Source organism: Eulemur rufifrons, chromosome 24 (genome assembly GCF_041146395.1).
Source record: "Eulemur rufifrons isolate Redbay chromosome 24, OSU_ERuf_1, whole genome shotgun sequence".
In the NCBI taxonomy this organism is placed as follows: domain Eukaryota; kingdom Metazoa; phylum Chordata; class Mammalia; order Primates; family Lemuridae; genus Eulemur; species Eulemur rufifrons.
Genome location: NC_091006.1, coordinates 7,439,870 through 7,463,368, shown reverse-complemented (window position 1 = coordinate 7,463,368; position 23,499 = coordinate 7,439,870). Strand labels below are relative to the sequence as shown.

General features: G+C 50.0%; 1 protein-coding gene across 1 annotated transcript in view; it reads right to left on the bottom strand.

The window, feature by feature from the left end:
* The window catches only part of SPTBN4 (spectrin beta, non-erythrocytic 4), a 72,089-nt gene that overhangs the window by 7,758 nt on the left and 40,832 nt on the right, over positions 1-23,499 (bottom strand). Inside the window, exons 20-28 of the mRNA XM_069457148.1 lie at positions 22,077-22,340; positions 10,261-10,485; positions 9,259-9,348; positions 6,972-7,250; positions 6,750-6,880; positions 5,693-5,897; positions 4,925-5,305; positions 3,114-3,358; positions 27-165 (exon numbers count right to left, since the gene is read on the bottom strand). Coding sequence (XP_069313249.1) covers positions 27-165; positions 3,114-3,358; positions 4,925-5,305; positions 5,693-5,897; positions 6,750-6,880; positions 6,972-7,250; positions 9,259-9,348; positions 10,261-10,485; positions 22,077-22,340 — 1,959 coding nt within the window. The remainder of the gene's footprint in view (positions 1-26; positions 166-3,113; positions 3,359-4,924; positions 5,306-5,692; positions 5,898-6,749; positions 6,881-6,971; positions 7,251-9,258; positions 9,349-10,260; positions 10,486-22,076; positions 22,341-23,499) is intronic.

Below are 23,499 nucleotides of genomic sequence, written 5' to 3'. Positions count from 1 at the left end.
AGGGGGACCCCCATGCCCCTCCCCACCTCGTCAGCCATGGCACTCTTGCTGAGCAGCAGAGAGCGCCCCAGCTCTTGGCAGGCAGTCAGCTCGGGCACCCGTGCCTCCAGCTCGGTCTTCAGGCCCTGGTGGTAGTTCATGAGCACCTCCACCGACGACACGTCCCTGCAGCGGGTGGCAGGCAGGCATCTCAGCCACAGGCAGCCTGCCTGGACCCGCCCATACACGCAGCTCCTGGTGTACCCAAACCCCTGACACTGACATCCCGCACCCTCTCCAGACACCTACCTTCTCTGACCAACTCCTGAGGGTCCAAGGTTCTTCACTAATTCAATGATTCCAACTTTCCAAGGTTCCAAAATTTCACACTTTTGTGATTCTAACCTTCTAGGATTTCAAGGTCTAAATTTTCTAATTTTCTAGTTCTGAAGTTTCCACTAGCCAATGGTTCTAACTTTCCAAGTCTGTGCTGTCCAATGCAGTAGCCACAGACCTGCATAGCAACTGGGCTCTGGAATTGTGGCTAGTCCGAACTGAGACACGTTGAAGTGTGAAGTGCACACCACGCAGTGAGGATTTAGTGTAAAAAAAGAACGTGAAATGTCTCAATAATTTTAATATTGACTACATGTTGAAGTGATAATATTTTGGGTCTGTTGGGTTAGATGAAAATGTATTACTAAAGTCAATTTTCCCTTGCTTCCTTTTGCTTTGTTAATGTGGTTACAAGAAATTTTTAAATTATATGTGTGGCTCATGTTCTATAACTATAGGACAGTGACATTCTAAGCCATCATATATATGTCCAAAATAAATTCCAAATTTCTGAAGGTTCCACTAGTTGGTAATCATAGCTTTACAGGATGGTTTCAATGTGTCTCTCAAATTTTATGTGTTAGAAACTTAACCCCCAAATTCATATGTTGATAGGATTTGGAGGTGGGGCCTTTCAGCGGTAATGACCATTAGATGAAGTCATCAGGCTGAGGCCCCAGGATGGGACTAATGGCTTTATAAAGAGAGGAAGAGAGACCAGAGCTGGCACACTCCCACCCTCTCACCCTGGGACGCCCTCCACCATGCTGTGATGTACCACGAGGCCCTCGCCAGATGCCAGCACCATGCTCTAGGACTTCCCAGCCTCTAGGACACCCCAGCCTCTAGAACTGTGAGCTAAATAAGCTTTTTTCTTTATAAATTACCCAGTCTGCAGTATCCTGTTATAATAACAGAAAATTGACTAACACACATTATAAGACAATGTGTCCAAACTTATTTCTGAAGGTTGCACATTGTGATGAATTTTAATTATGTCTAGAATGATCTTTCTGATTCTCCCCTGTTCCCCAATGTGTCCTCTTCTCCCCATTTCAGTAAATTCGCCCATCATTCATTCATGACTCTTCTCTTTCCCCAAGCTCCTGAAGCCAATCCACCAGTCACTGAACATTTGTAACTTTAAAATACACCCTGTGGAATGACACGAAGCCTGCGATTTCTTTTAAAATAACTCAGCAGGGCTGTGGGGGAGTATACAGTTGAAATGAAATTAGCCAAATGTTGACAGTTGTTTAAGCTGTTCACGATACACATGTGGGTTCACTATGCTGTTACCTCTACTTCTGTGTATATTTGAATTTTTTCATAATAAAAAGACTTTAAAATTCCTAAAACCAAACCCTTGTTTGCTCTCCATCTCTACAACCCCCACGATGGCCCAGACCACCGTGGTCTCTCACCTTCATCACTGCGGCAGCCTCCTGGCTGGTCTACCTACATCCACATTTGTTTTCCACAGTGTATTCCCTACAAGCAGCTGGGGTGATTTTTCTAAAATGTATCACATCCCCCCCCACCCCACCCCCCGCTCTAAATTCTCCCATGACTCCCATCTTCCTCAGAGAGAAGACACACTCCTCACCACGCCTGGCTTCCAGGCAGCTACTGCCCCTCTGTTCTCAGTTTCCTCTCACTCTTGACTGTCCCCTCCCTCATCCAGCCAGAAACAATGATCGCATCATTTCTCCTCATTCATGCCTGACTACACTCACCTCAGGGCCTTTGCACTTGCTGATCCCTCCACCTGAAAAACCCTTCCCCAAAAACTTTACCCGACTCACCCATCACCCCATTCAGATCTCCACTCAAACGCCACAGGCCTCAGAGTGACCTCGCCAGCTATCGCCTTGTTGCTTTACCTCACTTTATTTTTCTTCATAACACTTATTCCCTTCTGAAGTAACAGGACATGTTTGTTTACTCATCTGCTGTCTCCTCCCTCACCACGTGAGCTGCCTCGGGGCAACAGCTTGGCCTTGTTGGGCATCCGGCACACAATAGGCACACAATAGGCATTCGATAAATATTTGCTGAGTAACCAAATGCAGGCTCAAGACCCCACAATCACAGAAACATTGCCAGTGGCCACCACTTTCCAGGTCCTTTTCTTCCTGGCCACACCATGGGACTAAATTTCCAGCCTCCCTGGCAGACGGGTTGGGCCACTCGGCCGGCAGCGTGTGAGTGCAGGCTTAGTCCCTCCGACCTCCCGCATGAGCCTCCTGATGTCTTTTCCCACCTGCAGCATGCAGAGGGGCCAGCAAATGACTCCCAGGACCAAGGGACAGAAGGACCCGGGCTCCCAATCACCGTGGAAGAGACTTGTGCCGGACGCTCACACTGAACCATCACGTGAGCACTAAATGGGTGCCTACTGGGTCAAGCCACTGAGATGCTGGGACTGTTTGTTACTGTTGTTCCCCATCCTGACAAATACAGTCCCGCACCTCCCCTGCCCCTGTGCTGGCTTCAGCCCGTCCCATGCTGTGACATCCCCATGGAGAGGGCGGTACGGGGCAACTGGGAAGGACAGAGGGCAGGAGGATGCCCCATGCCCTGAGTCCCAATCCTGCCCACGGTGACTCGGAGCCAGGCCTGACAAGGGGTCCTGATTGATACACATGAAAGATCTAGAACAGTGCCTGGCACATACAGGTGCCACGCAGGTACTGACTGTCATGATTTCTCATGGGAAGGGGATTGTCGATGGGCTGGGGGTGGCCAAGGGAGGCTGCCAGAGACAGGTAGGAAGCCCGAGGAGGGATGAGGGGCACCTGGGCTTGTCAGCTGCCCCAATCTGGCCGGCGATACCATCCATCCAGGAGAGCAGGTCGCGGGCTTGGCTGTGGAAACGCAGGGCATCGGCCGTGGAGCTGACGTGCAGGCGGGCGTCCTCGCAGGCTGCCAGCAGCTCCTTCCAGCCCTGCAGCACCTCCTGCTCCCGGCTGGCGATGGCCTCGGCGTGTTCGCCTGCGTACACCGTCCGAAGCTGGGCTGCCCCTTCCTGCAGCTGCCGCACCTGGGGGGCATGCTGGGTCGGGCACCAGCCCTCCACGGGGCCCAGGCTCTGCCCACTCTTTCCCCCCATCCGCTTGAGTGCAGAGCCCCAAGGTGTGAGGAGCCTGCACCCTGCAATCCCACGACTGGGCTTCCTTCAGGTCCGCTGCCTGACTTCTCTTTGTCTGGCCTGCATTCTGACTTCTTTTAGACCCACGACCACATTTCTCTCGTGTCTGCTGCCTGATTTTTCTTTGACTTACCTGCATTCTGACTTCACTCATTCATTCATTCATTCGAGAAAGAGGCTTGCTCTGCTGCCCGGGCGAGAGTGCAGTGGCACCACCATAGCTCACTTCAACCTCAAACTCCTGTGCTCAAGGGATCCTCCTGTCTCGGTCTCCCAAGTAGCTGGGACTGACTACAGGTGCACACCACCACGCCCAGCTAATTTTTTTTTTTTTTTTGGTAGAGATGGGGTCTTGCTATTGCCCAGGCTGGTCCCAAACTCCTGGCCTCAAGCAATCCTCCTGCTTCAGCCTCCCAAAATGCTAGGATTATAGGCCTGAGCCACCGTGCCTGGCTGCTGACTTCTTTCAGATCTACTACTAGCTTTTTTACAGTCCACTTCTTGATTTCTTTGGCCGAAGAGTTGTATTTCCGGTGGGACTGTCACCTGCTTTTTCAGGCAGGCCCACCTCTACCTTGTTCCTTTCAGGAAGCCCCTTTCCACCCTGATGCCCCTGATGCACATGCTAGATAATTTTTTCCACTCCATTGATTTCGGACCCTCTGCCTCCTAGTAGCCCGGTTTCCCTCAGAACGGCTTTTCAGTTGCCATCAGTCTCCTGCCCAATTTCTATTGGTTCAATGACCTGATTTCTTTTGAAGCGACCACCCCGTTTCTGTGAGATCTATCACTTAATCGCTATCAATCTGGCAGCCTGATTTCTAACAGTCATCTGTCCAATACATAAAAACACTTGTCCAATTCCTATCTTCCATCAGACCTGCAACCCAACTTCCCACAGTCCTGCTGCCTGAGTCCTGTTAGGCCCTACAGCTTTACTTCCATCTGATTGCTCAGATCCACCCCCCAATCCCTGTCAGCCCCTCCGCCTGATTTCTATTAGCTCTGTTGCCTTCCCCATTAAATCCACCTCCATCAAATTTCTTTCAGAAAAATCATATGATCTCTACCAGAGACCTGCCATCTCACTTCTGTCGGCACCACAGTCAGATTTCTCTTAGCCCTCTTGCAATTCCCTTTAGACCTTCCCATCTGCACTTAGGTAGAATTCACCTCGCAGTTTCCGGAGAACCGCTGCCCAATCTCTATGGGAAACACTGTCTAATTTCTATCCGACCTACGGCACCGCCCTTTCCTGCCCCTACCTGACTTCTGCACACCATGCGATCCGTCCATTTTCTCTCTGCGCCCTTCCCTAATCTCTTCCCGTGCTGTGGTCTGCTTTCTGTCTGTTCCACTGCCTCATTTTGACCTGCCCCACAGCCTGATTTCTGCCTGCTCTGCTGCCCACAGATACCCAGGCCCTCCCACCTGCCCCTACGGCCGCCGGCGCCCCACCTGGGACACGAGGAGCTGCAGGTCATGCTCAAAGGCTCGCAGGGTCCTCTGCATGGAGCTGGCACTGGGTCTTGGCTCCGGCGGGGCCGTCAGGCGGGGCAGCCGCCTCCGCTTCTCCTCGATCTGTCCCTGAAGCTCTCGGGCGTCGCTGAAGAACTTGTGCAGCTCTCGAGAGGCGGCCAGCAGCTGGGCCCGTGTGCCCATGAGCTCGAGCAGCTCCGCCCAGGCCTCGTTCAGGCCGTCCTTCCACTCGGCCATGGTGGCCGCTGCCGTATGGCCACACTCAATCAGCTCGTCCACCATCTGGTTCACAGCTGCTAGCCGCTCCCGCCCTGCCGTGCCAGTCTCGTTGGCAAACTCTGAGAATTTCTCCTGCAGCACCTGCCACCAGGAAGTGGGTACAGCAAAGTGGGCAAAGGGGCTGCCTACACCAGCCCCCTCCAAGCTCCCACTGTGTGGCAAGCATGAGTAATGACAATCATCATCATCGTCATCAAAATAATACCTAACACTTATTGAACACCTACTCTGTAGCAATAATGGTGACAATAAAAGAAGATGATAATAACTAATGCTGTATTAGGCACCATGTGTGAAAGGCATGGTCCTAAGTGCTTTCCATCATATTAACTCGTTTGCCTCATAGCGCAGCCATGAGGTGGGTGCCATTATTATCCTTCTACTACAGATGGGGAAACTGAGGCCCAGAGAACCTTAGCAGCACACACCATGGCCCCTGGTGTCACTGTTATTGCAAATGATGCTCACCGAGACATGCTCAAAGTCCTGGCCGAGCTCGGGGGAACCAGCCACCACCTCCTTCTCGGCAATCCAGTGCTCGAGCTCGTCCACCTGGCGGCTGAGCTGGTACAGCCAGTACTGCTGCTCCAGGCCCACCCTGCGCTCCTCGCCCAGCTCCTTGAGCGCCACGTACAGGCGGTCCACCTGAGACTGCCGCCGGCTGATCTGCTCGCTGGTGGGGGACAGGGAAGGGCAGGGATGGAGCCCCCTGAGACTTCTAGGGCAGAGCTGCCACCCCCTGTCACCTCCCTCCCAGGGCAGGGCTGTGTTTCCTCTGAATCTCCAGGCAGGGTCGTGTCCTCTCGGAGTCCCTCTGCGGACTCCGCTTTCTGCAAGTCTCAATTCAGCCGTACTTGTATCTCGGCACCAGGGCAAGCTCTGCCTCCCTACCTTGATGAGCTCACCCCTGCCCCAGCCTCACTGAGTTGATCTCTGCAGCCCCACACCCCTCCCATCTGGTGACCTGGGTGGGGCTCCAGACTCCCCATTGGGATCCCCAGCCAATCTACCCCCTACCAGTCCCAATCTCCCGCTCACTTGGACAGAGGTCTCCCTGCTATCTGCACTCAGATCCCAGCCCTGGTCCAGGCATGGACGTTCAGTGAGGCAACACAGCCCCACTATACCAGGAGGTCTGGGGCCCTGCCCCATACCCAATCCCAGCACTCCAGGCTTTTCTGTCCTCCCAGACACTGGGTAGGGGGAGGACCCACGCCCATCTTGAGCGATCACTTCTCTGACTCAGTCCTGGGCATCACCTCTCCCTTCCTCCCACAATGAGGAGGTCCCACCACTACACTCAAGGCCCCGTGCTCCTGGCCCCACCTTCTCAACCACCCCTGGGCAGTACCCCTACTCCCACTCCAGCCCGCCTGCCAGCGAAGCCTGAGGGCTCCAGCACACAGCAAGGAGGACCTCTCCCAACCCAATGTCCAAATCTGGCCCTGCCTCAAGTTCCAACAGCGAATCGCCAGGTCCTGCAGGACCATCCCCTAGGAACCGGCCCCGCCCCTCGCCCGCCCACCTGTCCGGGTGCCCCATCTCCAGCAGCGCCCGGCACTGGCGCGACAGCTGCGCGATGCTTTCCTCGTAGTTCTCCACGCCCTGCTCCAGCTGCAGATGTTTCTTGAGCAGCTGCAGGGTGCTCTGTTCGTCCTGCAGGCACACGGCGCCCGCGATGAGGCGGTAGCGGCGGCCCCGGGGCTCCAGCGTCCCCAGGCCCCCCACACCCCCAGCCCGGGCGCACCTTGCCCTTGTCCTCACTCATCATGAGCAGCTCCTGCTCGCCCAGCCACGCCTCCACCTCGGCCACGTCGAAGTAGTACTGCTCCACCTGGAAGGCGGCGTCCAGCGCCTGCTGCCGCCGCTCCGCCGCCTCCCGCAGGCCGGCCCAGGCGCCCTGCAGCTGCTCCAGGCCGCAGCGCACGGCCTCCGCCTCGGGGCTGCGCAGCGACGCCAGCGCGCCCGCGCGCTCCAGCACCTCCTCCAGGCGAGGCCCGTGCGCCTGGATCTCCCGCCGCAGGCCCTGGGGGCGGGAGGTGGGGGTGAGGGTGGAGAGGGACGTCCCGAGGCCCCGCGAGACCGCGTGGTCCTCTGCGACTGGCAAGGCCCCGGGAGCTAACAAGCATCTTCGGATCGTTCACCACGTGCCAAACGCCACGTGAGCATTTTGCTGATATTCGCTCACGCACACCCCCGTCCTGCAGGTGGGGAAACAGGCACAGAGGGGCGAAGTACGGTGCCCAAGAGCAAGCAGCCAGTAGGAAGTGACAGGATTTGAACACAGCTCAACACAGTTTTACACATGCCTACACCGCGTGCCCAGATCAAGATACGGAACGCTTTCATCTCCCCAGAAAGTTCCCTCAACCAGCGCTGTACTTGCTGAGCAGCTTATTTAACTTCTCGTGTGCCTCAGTATCCCCAGCTGGTAAACGGAAATAATAACAGCCGACACTTCTTGGGTGTCTGAGACCTACCAGACGCCTTGCTAAATAAGGGCTTTATATGATGTGGCCGCACATCTCTTCACTCTAACCCCATGAGCCAGACAGCAGCATCATTCGCATTTTACAGACAGGGAAACTGAGGCACAGAGAGGGTGTGGAACTTGCCGAAGTCACACAGCTAGGGGTAGCCTGCAAAGATCTACCTTATGGGGTTGTCGTGAGGCGATAAACCATGGAGCACTTAGAACTGAGTCCAGCGCACAGCAAATGCGCAATCACTGTGAGCTGCTGGTACCTGCTTAACAGCCCCCGTGCATGCGGCACTCTCGTCACACACAGGCAAGTTCCCGCAATTTTGAGCATTAAGTACACTTGATCAGTTTCCTCAGCTGAAAATGATAGGCCAGTTCTGTTTGTTCCCAACACGGTCGACAGCCAAGAGTATTTTCATCAAATAGAAAAACAAAATCTAAGAAAAACTCCAGCCTCTTAAAGAACTCCATCTAGCGCAGCATGATCACGAAGCTTCCAAAATAATTTGCGGTCCCACCTCCCCAACATCCTTCAGTCTCCTTGCCTCCCAAACTTACATTTTTTTGTAAAATGGGGATGATGACAATATCTTCCTTATTAGGGCCATTGAAGGGATTAAATTAATCAACATATCCCCCTAGAATAGTACTTAGTATATAGTAAGTCTTTAATCAATGCATTATTATTATCATACCTCTTAGTTTCTTACTTTGAGCTTTGGTGAAAGAGTTGCTTTGACCAAAGGGATCCTCTGCTATGCAGTTTGAGAACCACTGCTCTAAACCAACTCTCTACTTATTTAGATGTGGAAATTGAGACCCAGAGGGGTGAACAGAAATCCAGAGACTTTAGGGGCTCAAAAGCCCCCTCCCCCACCTTGCTCAGCTTAGGGGTCAGCACCCTCTTGTTTACTGTCTTTGTCCCTTTTATCAGTGTTTTGAGTTTTTGTTGGCTGGTTTACTTGTTCCTTGCCCAATAGCTATTCCCCTTGCTTCTGGTCAAGGGACCCTGATTTTCCTTTGCGGAACTCCTTTGCCTTCATCTCAGCTCAGGTAATTACATTGACTCCACCAGCAGGTTCCAGGAATGGGCCCCGAGCCCAGGCCAGGCTAAGGAGCAGACTGAACCCCTGGCCAGCATGTTAGTTCAGGGATGGGCATGTGACTCAGGCTGAGCCAGTACAAGTCGTCCCTGGGATTACTGCTGAAATTACTAAGAGGGAGAGATTCTCTCCAGTTTTGCTGGTGGGATGTAAACCTGAATCTGCCAGATGCCTTTTATCACCAGAAGAGGTGAGTTAGCCTCAGAACAAAGCTAACACAGGGGAAATATTAAAAAAAAAAAAAAAAAAAAAAAACCAGAGCTGAGAAATTCATGAACATATCTGAAAGCACCTGGATCCACCTATACCTGCTGTCCACAATCTTTTCAACGACGAGAGCCAATAAACTTTTTTTTTTTTTTTTTTTTTTGCCTTTAACCACCTTGAGCTATTTTCTATCACTTGTATCTAAATGTGTCCTAACTCACCCCTCCCCTGGCTCTGCTCACCTGGTTCTTTTTGATGTGCTGCTGGACGGCCTGCAAACCGCTGCCTCGCTCTGTCTGCATGGCCAGTGGCAGCCGTTCCTGAACCCACACCTGCAGAGGACACAGGGAGCAGGCAGGGAGAGAATGCACCCAAGGGCCCCTGCAACCCAACCGAACCTTAAGCCCTTTGCACAGCATCCAAGGCCTTTCCTTGCCGAAGGGTCTGGTCACACCTTCAGCTTGCTCTCCTGACAAGCTGTCTTGCTCCCTCGGCACTCAGGCCAGGCTCATACTTAGCTCTGGCCTTTGAGCATGCAGGTCTTGCCCCCTGGAACTCCATTCCCACTCCCTCAGCTGCCTCGCTCCTGCTCTCCCTCAGGTCTCAGCTCAGACATCCGCTCCTTCAGGAAGCTCTCCCTGACCTTGAACCTTGGCCAACTGTCTTTTCTGGGTTCCCACAACTCCTTAAACTCCCCCATCGCATTTCTAACCACCCTAGGTTGTCACTGTCTGGGGACAAGTCTGTTTTCCTCCTTGGACTTTGAGGCCTCCAAGGGCAGCAGCGGGATCTGCCTTGGTCACCCCAGTAACCCTGACCCAAGCACAGGGCTGGGCCCAGAATGATGGAGTGAGTGAGCAAATTAGAGAGTGAGTGAACGAATGAGCAAATCAGGAAGTGAGTGAGTGAATGAGGAAATGAATAGATGAGTGAATAAATCAGTAATCAGTAAATAAATGGAGGAAGAAAGGATGAATAAGTGAATACATAAATGACTTCATTAACAAATCATTGAGGGACTGAACGTGAGTAAATGCACGTGAAAGAGTGAATGACTAAGTAAGCAAGAATGACTGAGGCCATCAGCTGTGCCAGTGGGAGAGTCTCTCGGCCCTCTGCACCCTCAGACCCGCCATGGTGTCATCCCCCACCCACCCCGCGCCACCCCCGCCCCTGGCCTCACGCCCCGCCCCACCCCCTCGCATTACCCTGGCGCGGCCCCAGATCCCCGTGCAAGCCCTCACCAGCTCGTCGTCTATGTCGTGCGCCACCTGGTGCAGCTCCTTGGAGGCCAGCAGCAAGCGACGGCGCTCCTGCAAGGGCTCGAGCAGGCGCACCAGGCGCTCGCCCACTGCGTTCTGCCGCTCGCCCACCAGCTCCTTGCTCGCGGGTTCCAGCGGCAGCGCCGCCGTCTGCGCCTGCAACTCTCCCACCTCGCGGTACCACTCCTCCACCTGGGACTCCATAGACTGCGGGAACAGGGACTGTGGGTCAGCGCGCCCCACCCACCCTCCCGATCCTGCTGTGGCTCCTCAGTACCCTAATGGTGACAGCCCCAGCTCTTCCCCGCGGCCCACCACTCCACTCTCCCCTTGCTCAAGCCCCGCCAGAAGCGCTGTCCGCCGCATGACCCTGCAACACACTAAGTTAGTCCCTGCCTCAGAGCCTTTGCCTTTGCTGTTCCCTCTGCCGGGCATGCTCTTCCTCGTCAATTAATTAGATTTCATTTCAAATATTATCTTCTCAAAGAGGCTTACCTGACCCCTAGAACTAAAGTGGTCCCTTAATTCTCAGAACAGCGCTTAAAAAGTTGGTAGTATCCTTATTTTACAGAGGAGGAAACTGAGGCCAAGAGAAGTAATTTGTCCAAAGAGCCAATCTTTCCAGATGTCAAAAATAAATACAAAGCTACAGTATTTGGATGGTTGCTGTGCCATAGGGATAGACAGAAAGTGCAAAAACAGACCCAAATACACAGGAAAATTCATGTATTTTATAGATGCCATTTCAAATCCTCAAGGAAAAGATGGATTATTTAATGAATGGTCAGGGGCCAACTGGCTAACCAATTTAGCTGGATCCCTTCCTTGCTCTTTATACTGGAAACAATTCCAGATGGATTAAAGACTTAAACGGAATAAGTAAATCCATAAGGCACCAGAAGAAAACCTGGGCAAATGCTTTTATAATCTTGGGCTGGAGAAAACCTTTCCAAGCATAAAAACCATAAAGGGAAAGATGTGCAAATTTTACCATACAAAAATAAAAGTACTCCTGCATCCACCAAAATTTCATAGATGTAGTTAGAAGGCAAATGACAAACTGTAAAAATATTTGGTACATATTAGAGAAAGGAACTAGTTTCTTTAACAATCAAAGAATTCCCCTTTCCTGCTTCCTTTGTCTTCACAGCACTTACCACCATCAGACAACTCTGTCTCTTTACTTGTGTTTTTTATTGGTTTCCTGCTTCTAGAATGTGAGCCTCACGAGGGAAAGCGCTGTGTTACATTCACTGCTGTATTCCCAACTGCCTAGAACAATGCCTGGCACACAGTAGGCCTTCAATTATGATTTGTTCAATGCATGAATGAATGACATCAGCAAAGAAGACTGCCCCCAAAAGAAATAGGCATCAGGTGTGAACAGGCAACACACAGAAGAAGAAATAAGCATATGAAGAGATGCCCAGTCTTACTAATCAGCAGGGAAATGCAAGTTAAAACAAGACATCCTTTTCTATTCATCAGATTGGCAAAAATGTAAAAGATCAATAGTATCTAGTGTTGGCAAAGATGCTGAAATATAGGCACACTGAGCCACTGTCTGTGGTGGTGTAAATTGGTAGAGCCTTTTTGGAAGGCAATTTGGCAGGTTCCTGCATCAAAATGTGCATATGCTTGACCCAGAATTTGCACTTCTAGGAACATATCTAAAGAAATACTGGCACATATGTACAAAGATGTTTATCCAAGGATGTTCATCGTAGCAGAGTTTGTAATGGAGAAAAAATTAGAAAGAACTTTAATACCCATCTAGAGTGAAATGGTTAAAACAAATCCATACAAGTATGGAATAATGGCCAAGAGTTTCTGTCAACAGGAAAAAGTAATTTAGGACCTACCTATGAATATATATTTGCAGTGGATTATAGATGCAATGAAAATTCCCTGGAGTACGTAAGAAATTAATAACAGATGGTATCTATTGGGGGGATGAGAACTTAGTGAATGGGAAACCAGGGTGAAGGAGAGAATTTTCACATAGAATTTTTTATATATTTTTTGATGTCTGAACCATGGAAACTTATGTATTCAAAAATTTAAATTTAAACGTGAAAAACAAATTTAAAATGTTAAAAATCCACTTGTAAATGTATAGAAAGAGGTCTAGAAGAGTGAACATCAAATAATAATTGGGGCTCCCTTTGGGGAGGCAGATTAAAGGAAGACTTTATGTTTTACTGAAGACTTCTAGGGCAGTAAAATCTTTTGCCAAAATTATATATTCATATATTACTTGTGTGATTCTAAGCAGATGGAGGAAAGCTAGAGAAGAAAAACAAAATAACAATAATAAAATTAAGTGGTAACAGATTATGGCAAACAACTACAGACCAAAACTCAAAACTCAAGAACCAAGTCAAGGCTTTTGTTCCAAGGTTCTGCAGTGCAGAGCTGTTGGTTTTGCCTGCCTCACATCCACCCCCTCCTTCCAAGCACTTCAAATCTCCATCTCATGTCCCGAGCTTCCTGAGGGGCTCATGAAACCCACAGGTCTGAGTGGTCACATGACCCAAGCCCGGCCACTCACAACACTGAAATCACCCTGGCCACCTGGGATTGGATGAGGGATGGTCACGTTACCCAAGCTGCGCCAATGAAAACTCTTCCCACTTTTGCGAGAAAGTGTGTGTGCGTACAGAAGAGGTGCTCTCTCTCCCACGGGGTTCCTAAGCTGGTATGCTGGAGGCCTGGGGTACTGGGGGCCATTTTGCCACCATCAGGGAAGAGACTGCCGAACAATGAACCCAACACAGAAGAAAGCAGGGCTCAGAAATGGAGACAGAGAGATTCCTGTGGGCATAATTTGAGTAACTAATTCAGCCATTCCTGCAGCTGCACACCCCCTGGGGTTTTCAGCTGTGTGAGCCAATAAAGTCTTGTAGCCTATGTAAACGTGGGTTGGAGTCCTTATGAACTGCACTCCACAGAGTCCTGACTGATACAGTTCACAACCTATAGGAATCCTAAAAATGAGTAAAAACACTCATAAGAAGCCAAAGCACATAACGTGGAAATTTAAAAGGCACAATTACAAGCTACAGAAATCAGAGAAAAATAAAATAGTCATTCCAGAACCTCCTTCACAAAGAACCTTTTGCCTACAAAATCACTGTAGTGATGTATAGAAAAATAAAAATGCATTAATATTCAGGAAACTCTTTTTTTTTTTGACACACAGTCTCACTCTGTTGCCCGGGCTAGAGTGCCGTGGCATCAGCCTAGTTCACAGCAACCTCAAACTCCTTGGCTCAAGCGATCCTCCTGCCTCAGCCTCCCCAGTAGCTGGGACTACAGGCACGTGCCACCATGCCTGGCTAATTTTTTTCTATTTTTAGTAGAGACAGGGTCTTACTCTTGCTCAGGTTGGTCTCAAACTCCTGACCTCAAGCGATCCTCCCACCTTGGCCTCCCAGAGTGCTAGGATTACAGGCGTGAGCCACTGCACTCAGCCAGGAAACTCTTAAAAATCGTCTGAAATGTCAAGTTTCAGCTCTCCATTAGATGAAAATCCCTCCACAGCATTGCCAGCAAGTGACTGCGTGGCCTCTGAGGGAATAATTCCAGGGACTGACGCTCTTCTACAAAAAATGCCACATATTTTGAACATCTATTTAATGTGTATCCTTTTCTGCAAACATGGGCAAAGGACATAGAAGTATAATGCTCATTAAACACATGAAGAAATGTTCAGCCTCTTTCAACATGCAAATTAAGTGCAAATTAAAATAGCTACAAGATGGGATCTTTCACCTCTCACATTAGCAGAGATGAAAAAGCTTGATAGTAAATACCTAATGATTGTGAACACATGAGGAGATGGCTTCTGTCACATGGCTGCTGTCATATGGCAGGTGTGAAAAGGCTGAAGCCTTTTCTGGAGGATACTTGGCAACATCTACCAAAAATTTTTACTGCAAATACCTTTTGGCCCAGAAATTTTACTTTGAAGACCATTTTCTACAGAAATACTTGCACACAGGCTCAAATACATACGGACAGGGGTGCCTGCTGCAGCATTATTTACTAGCAGTGACTGGAAACAGCTCAAAGTTCTCTCAAGAGAAGGCTGGTTAAAGACAGATTGTCAAACCACCCGGTGAAATATTCTTCATGAGTTTAAAAGAACAGGGTATATCCACATTTTGTGACAAGGAAGGAGGTCCAGAATGTTTTGTCAAGTGAAAACATCAAGTTCTTGTATGGTATATAAATTACATATATGTGTGTGTATGTGCATAGAATATTTCTGGGATAGATAAGAAACTGTTGAGAGTAGCTACACCCCTGGGGAGTGGGACAGTGTGGGTGGAGGGGGAAGGAAGGTTTTTACTTTTCACATTATACCCTTCTGTTTGAACTTTTGTTTTGTTTTGTTTTGTTTTTTGAGACAAGGTCTTGCACTGTTGCCCAGGCTAGACTCTATAGAGTGCAGTGGCCCGATCATAGTTCACTGTGACCTCAAACTCCTGGGCTCAAGCGATCCTTCGGCCTCCGCCTCTGGAGTAGCTGTGACTACAGACATGCACCACCACGCCCAGCTAATTTTTCTGTTTTTCTTTTAATAGAAATGGAGTCTTGCTATGTTACTCAGGCTGGTCTCGAACTCCTGGCCTCAAGCATCCTCCTGCCTTGGCCTCCCAAAGTGCTAGGAGTGTTTGAACTTCTCACCCTAACAACAATAGGTAACGTGTCCCAATGTTCACTCCATGCCAGGTACTAGTCACAGTAATTGACAAGTATTAACTCATTTAAAACTCACAACGTCATATGAGGTCGGGGAAGACAGAGATTTTTGTTTCATTCATGCCTGGATCCCAGTGTGCCTGGCACAAAGTAGGTGCTCTGTAAATATGTGTTGACTTGGTTTGTTGGATCAGTCACCATGCTATTCTGCTTATCTTAGCTGGGTAGTATTAAAGATTAAAAATTTTGAAATTAAACTAGCTTTAAACATTAAAACCAAAGGAGCCAGGAAGTATTGATACATCCATGGATGACCCTTGAAAACATGTTAAGAGAAAGAAGCCAGGCACCAAAGACAATATATTGTTTGATTCCATTTATATGAAGTGTCTGGAATAGGCAAATTCACAGAGATAGAAAGTAGATTAGTAGAGGGGAAATGGGGAAGTGACTGCTAATGGGAAGGGGTTTCTTTCTGGAGTGACAAAAATGTTCTGGAATTAGCGGTGAGGACTGCTCAACTTTGTGAATATATGAAAGGCCAATGCATTGTATACTTTAAAAATGTGCATTTTCTGATATGTAAATTATAGCTTAGGCTAAAAACGACAGAGGAACCTACTTCCAAAACAGCCGCAGGTGCCAGGCACATGGTAGGCAGTGACAAAGCAAGCCCTAGCCCCAGGTCAACCTGATTCCTACTTGGACCCACCTTGCTGCCTTCCCATTTTCCAATTTCAGAAACTGAGGCTCAGAGCATAGTTTTCACTGGTTGAGAGTAAAAACTGCCAGAGCCAGAATTTGAGAGTTTGTTTGGAGGTTCTGGCCGGGGAGCACAGCCACTCCTATACCCTTGACCAAAGAACGGTCCCCTCTATCGGAGAAGGTCATCCTCTTCGACCGAGCGCACAGCTTCAGGAGGGACGCACGTGGCAGAGCCAGAATTTGAACCCAGGACTATCAGACCACAAAACCCAAGCTCTCAGCCACTTTGCTTCTCTAATAATTGGGGGCGGCAAGTCTCAGAAAGGGGGGTCACATGCCCGCAGTCACACAGTAGTGGGATGGGGATTCGAACCTTGGTCATGCTGAGCTGGATGCAGAAACACGGGGCAAAGAAGGAGCCTTGCTTAGGGCTGGGGTGGACTTGACGGGGGGACCCCAGGGACTCAGCCCAGCAGCTGCAAAGCCTCTAGCTCGTTTTCCCCTGGCTGGTCCCCCTCAGATGGCAGGAGCCTGCGGCTGAGCCAGACCAGCTGGCTGGGCCCCTGAGGGCTGGGAAGCAGGGGCTTGGGACTCTACCATCTGGCCCCTCAGCCGGTAAGGACAGCTTGGCAGGAGGCCCTGAGAGAGGACTCTCTGGGTCACATGGCCTCAACCTGGGATGTGGGGTCTCAGGGAGCCTGCTGCAGTGGCTGGTCTGGGGACGATGGGGAGGACACAAGGGACAAAGGGAGACACCAGGGGAGGGAGGAGAATCCAAACACAAAGATACAGAGAGAAGGGTGTGAGAGAGCAGGACAGAGAGACATCGAGAGAGAGAGAGAGAGAGAGAGAGACAGACAGAGATGGAGACAGAAGGACGGAGAGAGGCAGGCAGAGAGACAGAGAGAAACTAAAAGATACTAAGAGAAACAAAGAGACACAAAGAGTCTGGGAGAGGACTGAGAGGCCCAGAGAGAGGCAGAGGGGGACAGATCACTCACACACACCACCCCCCAGACCCTGAGCCAGCACCTCCCTCGGCCCAGCCTGGTCCCTGTGGCCTGAGGGGTGGGGCAGCCAGGAAATGTGCCAGGAGGACAGCAGACCCTCCCTCCTGCACATGCCCAGTGCCTGGGGACAGTTGGGCCTTGGCAGGCTCCTCCTCTTCCCAGCAGCTCCTGAGGCCCAGCTGGGCGCCATCTGGGGACCGAGGCCCACTGAGTCACTCTCTGCCTTAGGCTCCCTCTGCCGGGAAAAGGACCCAGGAGTCCTATGCTGAGGCCTGCCTCTAGCACCCATTGCTATGTGACCCCAGGCCACTTCCTTGTCCCCTCCAGGCCTCAGCCTCTCCCATGAATAAATGGGGCCCCATCTCACGGTCTGCTGCACTGGGTCTGTTGGGACTGAACCCCACCTGGTGAGGGAAGAGCTGACTCTATACTCTGGCTAAAGCAGGAGGCTCCAAGTCCCCCCTCTGAAACCCAAATGACCAAAAAAGGACATGGACGCTCAAGCTTGCCAGTTATCAAAAAAATGCAAATGCATGCACCACAGTGAGATATCACTTCCCACCCATCAGACTGGGAAAAATCTAAAAAGTCTGAAGATACCAAGTGTTGACAAGGATGGGAGGAAACAGGAACTCTCCTTTGCGGCTGGGGAGACAGCATTAATTGGCATAAGGACCCGGGCAAGCAGTCTAGCAAGATCCAGTGACACGAAGACAGCTCTAACTTTTAACACTATATGAATATTTCACATACCACCCCCCAAAATATATTTTTAAAAAGCATGGAAGGCTCACGCCTGTAATCTCAGCCCTTTGGGAGGCTGAGGCAGGAGAATGGCTTGAGACCAGGAGTTGCAGACCAGCCTGGGCAACATAGCGAGACCCTGTCTCTACAGAAAAACAAAAACAAAAACATTATCGGTCATACTGGTGCGCTCCTGTAGTCCTGGCTACAGGGGAGGATGAGGCAGAAGGACAGCCTGATCCTTAGAGTTTGAGGCTGCAGTGAGCTATGATCAGGCCACTGTGCTCCAAACTGAGCAACAGAGCAAAAACCTACCTAAAACAAAGCAGGACAAAAAAAACACGGAGAGGGGGAAATGTCCCATAGAAACAAATGAAATGACTGTGTATCACATAAGAAACATAACCAAAGCGAAGGTGGGGAGATAGCTGATGTAAAACTGAAGACCTGCAGACAAATATTGAATCTGTTAGGTTTGTTGGGTCAGCAGTTCTGAAACTACTTAACGTATTATGTCTCCTCATCTTCAAGACGTCCATATGAGGTCAGTACTATTATCTTGCCCATTATACTGCAGAAGAAACTGAGGCACAAAGAGGTAGTCACTTCCCCGGGCCACCCGGTTAGTAAACCCCAGAGCCAGGGCTTCACCCCAGGCAGCCACGCTCCAGCATCCACACCCTTGACCGTGATGCTGCGCTGCCTCCCACAGTGCTGCTGTCCACAAGTGGCTTAGCATGCGCCTGTCCTATCACACAGAGGAGGCATCTGAGGCTCAGCGCGAGAGACAAAGCCACTTGCCCAGCATCACACAGCTAGTGAGTGGCAGAGCTAAGGTTCAAACCCACACCTGCCTGAGCCCCGAATCTCTGCCTTTGGCAACCGCAATACGCTGCTTGGGAAGAATCAGTAATCGTGGTAAGATCACTGACGACCCTGGCAACAGCTGCTGCTGTGCTGGATGTTTTCATCTGCCCCTCCTGACCCACGGTCCAAGCCTCTCCACTCTGCTCTGTGCCCCGGGGGCTGACCTGCATGGACCGAATCAGCCAGCCCTCCCTGCCCTTTGCCAACACTGGCTACATATTTTCAGGGCCCAGTGCAAAATGAAAACACAAAGTCCCCTGTTCAAACTTTATTAAGAACTTCAAGTCCAGGCGTGGTGGCTCACGCCTGTAATCCTAGCACTCTGGGAGGCTGAGGCAGGAGAATCGCTCAAGGTGAGGAGTTAGACACCACCCTGAGCAAGAACGAGACCCCGTCTCTACTAAAAAAGTAAAAAGAAATTATCTGGACAGCTAAAAAAAATACATATAGAAAAAAAATTAGCCGGGCATGGTGGCACATGCCTGTAGTCCCAGCTACTTGGGAGGCTGAGGCAGTAGGATTGCTTGAGCCCAGGAGTCTGAGGTTGCTGTGAGCAAGGCTGACGCCACAGCACTCTAGCCTGGGCAACAGAGTGAGACTCTGTCTCAAAAATAAAAATAAATAAATAAATAAATAAAAGAACTTCAAGACGCCAACAGTAGGGCATTAAACCAAGTGTGGGGCCCTGTGCAACTGCATGGTCAAGTGCCCACGAGGCCGGCCCTGGTCGACTCAGGGGAGCTCAGCAGGAGCCTAGATGGACAGAGGGGAGTGAGGCTGGGCTGTTAGTTCCCCAGCTCTTCCCTGCTGCGGTGCCATGGGCTGGCTGCCATTCTTGACTAAGGCTCCCAGATCCTGTCTGGCGACCTTCTCTTTCTGAGTTCCAATAACCTCTCCTCCCTGCCTCCTCGCACGGGGGGAGGTAAAGGCTCCCCCCCTGCTAGCCCCACAGTGCCATACTCTTCCCTGTGCCTTCCCCATACCCTGCTCACACCTTTGTCAAAAAACACTTTATAGGCCAGGCACAGTGGCTCACGCCTGTAATCTTAACACTCTGGGAGGCCGAGGCAGGAGGATCACTTGAGCTCAGGAGTTCGAGACCAGCCTAAGCAAGAGCAAGACCCCATCTCTACCAAAAATAGAAAAAATTAGCTGGGTATGGTGGCCCTCGCCTGTAGTCCCAGCTACTCGGGAGGCTGATGCAGGAGGACTGCTTGAGCCCGGGAGTTTGAGGGGGCAGCAAGTTATGATGACACCACTGCACTCCAGCCAGAGTGACAGAGGAAGACCTTGTTTCAAAAAAAAAAAAAGAAAGAAAGAAAGAAAGAAAAGAAAAGAAATGAAATGAAACAAAAAAAGGAACACTTCATAAGCCCTCCCCAATTTCCCTCAGTTGAGCGTATCTTCTGTTTCCGGTTGGGACCCTGACAGTCAGAGATCCCCATTTCTCGGAGGCTCACCATATCCTGGGCACTGCACTAAGTGGGTCTTTTCTGGGCACAACCTGCCCTGGCCCTGGGAGGCCCGCACTGATAGGGTCCTACTTAAGAGAGAAGACAGAGGCTCAGGGACAGACTGAATGTAGCATTGAATGGCCACTTGGTAGCTGTGTGACCTTGTGTGGGCCATAGATCCTTTGTGTGCTGTGGTTTTCTCATGGGTACGGTGAGGATACTGACAGCACCTCCCTTATAGGGCTGCTGCGGAGGGGAGAGGGGTTAATGGTACCTGGCACAAAGTGTGGTCTGGGGACCCCTGAGATCTTTTCAGGGCATCTGCAAGGTTACAACTATTTTTATAAAAATACTAAGATGTTATTTGCCTTTATTTCTCATTCTCTCCTGAGTATGCAGCAGGGTTATTCAGAGACCAGATGACCTGAGCTCATGTAACTGACCAAACGCAGAAGCGGATGTGAGAAGCCGACTCTCTTCTATTCCAGCCATGAAAAAGAGTTGCAAAAATGAGAACAGTGCCAATCTTCTCACTACATTTTTTTTTGGAAACTATAATTATTCTTTATAAAAGAATGCTATTTGTGTTAAAGATGTGATGAATTTAATATTGTTTGAAAACGAATCAATAATTTAAACATGTGTCAGTTTTCATTTTAATATGATAAATATCAATAGGTCTAATCCACACAAACAAAAGCTCTTTGAGGATCTCAACAACTTTTAAGGGTGTGAAGGGGTCCTGGAGATCAAGACATTTGAGAACTACTGGTCTATTTAAAGTAATGAGGCATGGTGAAGTGGCTCACACTGAGGCAGATGGATCACCTGAGGCCAGGAGTTCAAGACCGGCCTGGGCAACATAGCAAGACCCTCCATCTCTACCAAAAAAATTAAAAATAAGATTAAATAAATAAGTAAAGTTGTGACTTCATTGGACATCACATTCAGATCTGTTTGTCCTTTGCTCTTTTGCTTGCCTTCCCCATCAGAATGTGAACCCCATGAAAGAAGCCATTTTTCATCCATCTTGCCCACTGCTATATTCCAACACCTAGAAAAGTGCCTGGTACACAAGAGATGCCCAATAAATACTTGATGCAAAGGTGAATGAATAAATACTCATCAGTGTCGTCATGCATTTATTAGTCTACTTTTCCCCCCACACTATGCCAACCACTTTATAACCGTAACTATGCAGGAGGTGTATCAAAAAGGAGGAGTGAAGAGTTGAGGAAACTGGATTTGAATCCAGGCTCTGCCACTTGCTACCCTGGGCAAGTAAATTTACCTCCTGGAGCTGCAGTTTCCCATCAGTCATCATGAGGCATTGTTCCTGGCACGTACAGGCAGGAGCCATTGCACCTTGGGAGGTGAAAATAATGCCTATGTTCGCCTCGGGTCACTCCACGTGAACTGTCATGGGCTGAGCACTAGCCAGCTCTAAGCTGGGAGCAGAGATAAAGTAGACACTGCATCTGTTCTCTAAAGCCCCCTGTTTCATAAGAGAGATGCTGGCTAGCTCTGTGTCCTTGGGCCAGGCCCTTAACCTTCTGTGCCTCAGTTTCCCCATTAGTAAAATGGGGGATAATGACTGTACCAATCTCCAAGGGTGGCTGGGAGAGGTCAGTGGCTGCTTGGGCCAGGGATGAGTAGAGAAAGTGCTCAATGAATGTCACCATTATTCTACGCAAAGCCATTGCCCTACCTCTGGATCTTGGTTTCCCCATTGAGGAAACAGGTGACAGGGTCCTGCAAAATCTTCAACATGCTGATTGCTAACATACTGCTTTGTGGCTCTGAACCTTTCCTTTTCCCCTTTGTACTCCATACCCTAGAGCAGCGGTCCCCAACCATTTTGGCATCAGGGACCAGTTTCATGGAAGACAATTTTTCCACGGACTTGGGGTGGGAGGAGGGAGAGCTCAGGTGGTGATGTGAGCAAGGGGGAGTGGCTGTAAATACAGACGAAGCTTCACTTGCTCACCTGTCACTCACCTCCTGCTGTGCACCGCCACCCCAACCAACTGGTTCCTAAGTTTCATGGAAGACAATTTTTCCACCACAGACAGGAGGCAGGATGGAGCTCTGTGTTGGGGACCACAGCCCTAGAGGCTGCTGGCTGTTTCTAACAGCTACTACCAGTTGGATTGCTTCAGTATTCCCTTTCTGTTCTTCCAGCCCCTTCCACACATTTGAAATAAATCCTTACATTAAATCCCCTCTCTTTGAAATGTCTTGAGTGGGGTTTGACCCTGATCTGACCTCACTGTGGTGTAGGGAGTCCCCATCTGAGCCAGCTAGGCTGTACCTGCAGCTTCTTCAGTTGGCTGTTGACGGTGGCCAGGTCCCCGCCAGGGTCCACATCTTGCAGCTGGCTTTCCATGTGAAGGAGCTTCTTGTCCAGCTCAGCGAAGCTCTGCACTAGCTGGTCAGCCTTGCTGGCCTCAAAGAGCTGCCGCGCCTTGGCCTGGGTGGTACTCTCCAGCTCCGCCCAGCACTGCCGGATCTCGCCCAACTTCTTCCTCACAGAGGCGGCCAGCTCTGGCTTCTCCTGCATCAGTTGCTGGCCCTCCTGCCCCAGGCAGGTGGATGGCAGGAAATGAGGAGGAGGGGATGGGTGGTGGGGAGAGACAGAGAAATATGGCAGGGCAACAGGATACAAACATAGATGTGGGGAGAGAGTCAGAGGTGGGAAGTTGGAGACACACAGGGAGACAGAGACAGAGAGGTAGATGCAGAGATACACCCAGAGATTGAAGGAACCAAGGAAAAGAGACAAAAACAGAAAGAGAGACAGACATAGGTGAGGGGAGAGAGACAGAGATGGAGGGAGAGAAAAGAGACACAAACAGAGACAAGGGAAAGAGACAGGGAGAGACAGTCACAGAGCAATGGACACAAGAGGCACACACACAATCAGAAACATGTGGAGTGGACCATGAGACAGACAAGGAGAGACAGACAGAGATAAAAGAAAGACAGAGAGGGAGAGAGGCAGAGAGAGAATGAACTTTAATTAAACTCAAAGTCAAGAAGATTGGCTTTGCCACATGCCACAATTTATGGGCCATGAATGGCCATTTAAGGGTTTAGGGCCAACCCAGGGCTTTCCGTTTGAGTCAGAAGAGTGGGCGTATCCAGGGCTACAGGTCTAGGGGTTCAGCTAGAGTAGGGAGAAGTTCTGGGGGTGGAGACTTAGAGCAAAAAATCTGCTTGAGTCCCTCGGAAGTCAAGCTCATTGGTGGCCCAGAACTACATATATTATATTACATATTAAAAGTAACAGTATCATAGTAATTACAGCTCTTAGGTGCTTGGCCTTGTGTTAAGAACTTTATGTGCACAAGAGCCAGGGAAGTGGTTATATTTATTATTTAATTAATTTTACAGAGGAGCAAACTGAAGCTCAAAGAGGTTAACACAATTCCCCAAGGCCCCACAGATTGTAACAAGCACGGATACAATTAGAACCCAGGGTTGTAAGAATCCAAATTTCACTTTAACCTTGGGCTTCCCAGGGCTGTCTCAGCTCATCTCCCTGACCTTCCATCTTAGGTTCTCCAAAGGGTATGGGAGGTAGTAGCCTGGTAGAGGAGCTTATAGGAAGGAGTGAAATATTTAACAAACAGGAGGATATAGGCACCACTGGGACAAGATGTTGGCCATTTTACAGGTGGGCAAACTGAGGCTCCAAGAGGTTACATGAATCATTCCCGGCCACAAAGCTAGGA